Consider the following 2,556-nt stretch of genomic DNA (forward strand, 5'->3'; position numbering starts at 1 on the left):
AGTTGGAAGCCTACGGAACATTGTCAATTCTGACTTAGATGTGAATGTGCTTGAAAATCTTGAACCAGACAAAAATTTGAAAAGATTGTCCATAGTTTCATATAAGGGTGCAAGCTCTGCGAAATGGATGGACAATGCCGATTTGATCTCCAATCTAGAGTACATCCGTCTGGACATGTGTTCGGAGTGGGAAACTCTTCCATCTTTTGGGCAGCTTCCCCACCTCAAGTCACTGTATCTTTGGAACATGCCAAAAGCAAAGCGGCTTGATTATAAATTCCATGGAAATGACAAGGTTTCTGTGTTTCCATCATTGGAGGTGCTAAGTATGAAGGGATTACAGGTATTGGAAGATTGGTTTGATGGAGCAGGAGCAGGAGCAGGAGCAGCAGCATATGACTGTTTCTTTCCCTGCTTAACTGAACTCTTCCTCGATAACTGCCCAAATCTGCAGGAGTTGCCCTATTTGCCTCCTAAGCTCAAGAACATGCATATAGAAAGAGTTGGATGGAAAGCTCCTTTGAACTGCAAGCAAGGCTCCAACAACTGTTGCGGCATTTCAAAGTCCATTCCCCTGGAATGTTTAGAGGTCCTTTCGTGTTCAAACATCACGTATCTTCTTCAAGCGGATGCAAGACTTGAAGCACTGAGAAAATTGAGAATTGGAGGTTGCCCCAATCTGATTTCTCTCGGTGGACTGCTACAAGTGGAGAGTGGCATTGAGAAATCCCTTCGTGAGTTGACCTTTAGAGGCCTCGAATCCCTGCAGTTTCTCCTTCCCTCCATGGAACGCCTCGCTTCACTTAAGATTCTACGTGTAGGAAGAGTTCCTCAACTCCAGCAGCTTCTACACATCCCCGCCTCCCTGGAAGAAATACATCTTGAAGACCTGGAATCATTGCAGTGCCTGCCAACGTCTTTGTCGGCCATCTCATCACTCAAGGAACTACGGTTAGATAGCATTCCACTCCTCAAATCATTGCCAGACCTCCCTTCCTCCTTGTGTTCACTGTCTCTAGGTAGTCTGGATAACCTACAGTGCCTGCCATCTTCTTTGTCGGCCATCTCATCCCTCGTGCTTCTAGATTTAGATAGCATTCCACTCCTCAAATCATTGCCAGACCTCCCTTCCTCCTTGAAGTCACTGTGTCTACATGACCTCGATAACCTACACTGCCTGCCATCTTCTTTGTCGGCCATCTCATCCCTCAAGAAACTAGATTTGAATCGCATTCCACTCCTCGAATCATTGCCAGAACTCACTCCCTCTTTGAATTCACTGTCTCTATGTAGGCTTGATAACCTACAGTGCCTGCCATCTTCTTTGTTGGCCATCTCATCCCTTAACCGTCTAGAAGTTAATAGCATTCCACTCCTCAAATCATTGCCAGAACTCCCTCCCGCCTTGAATTCACTGTCTCTATGTAGGCTTAATAACCTAGTGTGCCTGCCATCTTCTTTGTCGGCCATCTCATCCCTCAAACGTCTAAATTTAGACAGCATTCCACTCCTCAAATCATTGCCACACCTCCCTTCCTCCTTGAAATCAATAATAGTAGAAAATTGTCATCCAGAGTTGAAGCGTTATAAAAAAGTTTCAGGCTCTGATTGGCACGAGATCGCACACCTTCCGAATGTCCGTCTTTATTGTTTTTAAGAGTTGTTCGTGTTTGTAATTAAATTATAAAATGATTGTTTTGCCGTTAATTTTGAATTTTTTCAATTGTAGTTGAAATATGATTTGTGATTTTGGATTAGATATAGGAGTCTTATATTTCATTAAAGTTAAAATATTGATGATTTCCTCTTCTGAAATTTGAATATATTAACATATTTGTTTGGATGTATGAATTTACTCCATAAAGATGATTACAATGACATTAAAATCTAGAGGCATTTATCTACAAGGCACCCCAAAATGTGGTTCTTACCTACAACTCATATTGGCATTATTTTTAAGTACATAGCACCTTATGCATGAAAATGTGTATTTCACCATTTTAAAGTTAAAATGGTGAATTTTATGATGTGATATGAATAATTTGGGTGGTATAAATGTAAAAAAAAAAGTAAAGTTTTGGTATTATATATGTAAATGCATACGAATTGCGTGGTATGTATGCAAATACACCTATTGAAAAAGGTGAAAACTTATGGAGAAGGTGGTTTGGTTTGCCCTCTATGATCAGGTTTTTGTGTTTTAAGGATTGACAGTTAAAGATAATATTTTGATGGTTAATATCTTTTTGGACTTTGTATGTTACGACAAAAAGGGACAGAAGTGGGGTTGTGTGTTTATTGAAGGATTGAAAAAAGGTGTTGGAATACATCATGAATCTATAGTGTACATGTTGTGATAGAATGTTAGAAGACGTGGGAGGACCCCCTAGGGAGAGGTTATATTAGAATGATAGAAGTTGAGAAAATTTTAATGAGTTTTGTTGTGTGATAGAATATTATGACAGTAGAGAGATGTTAATCTGTTAATTTTATGCAAAGATCTAGCAAACATGTATGCGAGGAATTTCAAAAGAGACATTAACAAATTTACTTGAA

General features: G+C 39.7%; 1 protein-coding gene across 1 annotated transcript; it reads left to right on the forward strand.

The window, feature by feature from the left end:
* The first annotated feature begins 9 nt into the window (after positions 1-9).
* On the forward strand, positions 10-1,697 carry LOC110023908 (disease resistance protein RML1A-like). Its single transcript, XM_020723561.1, has one exon. It carries the CDS (start codon positions 128-130, stop codon positions 1,655-1,657), a length of 1,530 nt encoding a protein of 509 aa, XP_020579220.1. The 5' UTR covers positions 10-127; the 3' UTR covers positions 1,658-1,697.
* The last annotated feature ends 859 nt before the right edge of the window (positions 1,698-2,556 follow it).

This window comes from Phalaenopsis equestris, unplaced genomic scaffold, assembly GCF_001263595.1.
Source record: "Phalaenopsis equestris unplaced genomic scaffold, ASM126359v1 Scaffold000235, whole genome shotgun sequence".
Lineage (NCBI taxonomy): Eukaryota > Viridiplantae > Streptophyta > Magnoliopsida > Asparagales > Orchidaceae > Phalaenopsis > Phalaenopsis equestris.

What these genes read in the sequence shown, in the direction of transcription:
- LOC110023908 (XM_020723561.1), top strand. Translation starts at nt 128, where the DNA reads ATGGACAATGCCGATTTGATCTCCAATCTAGAGTACATCCGTCTGGAC.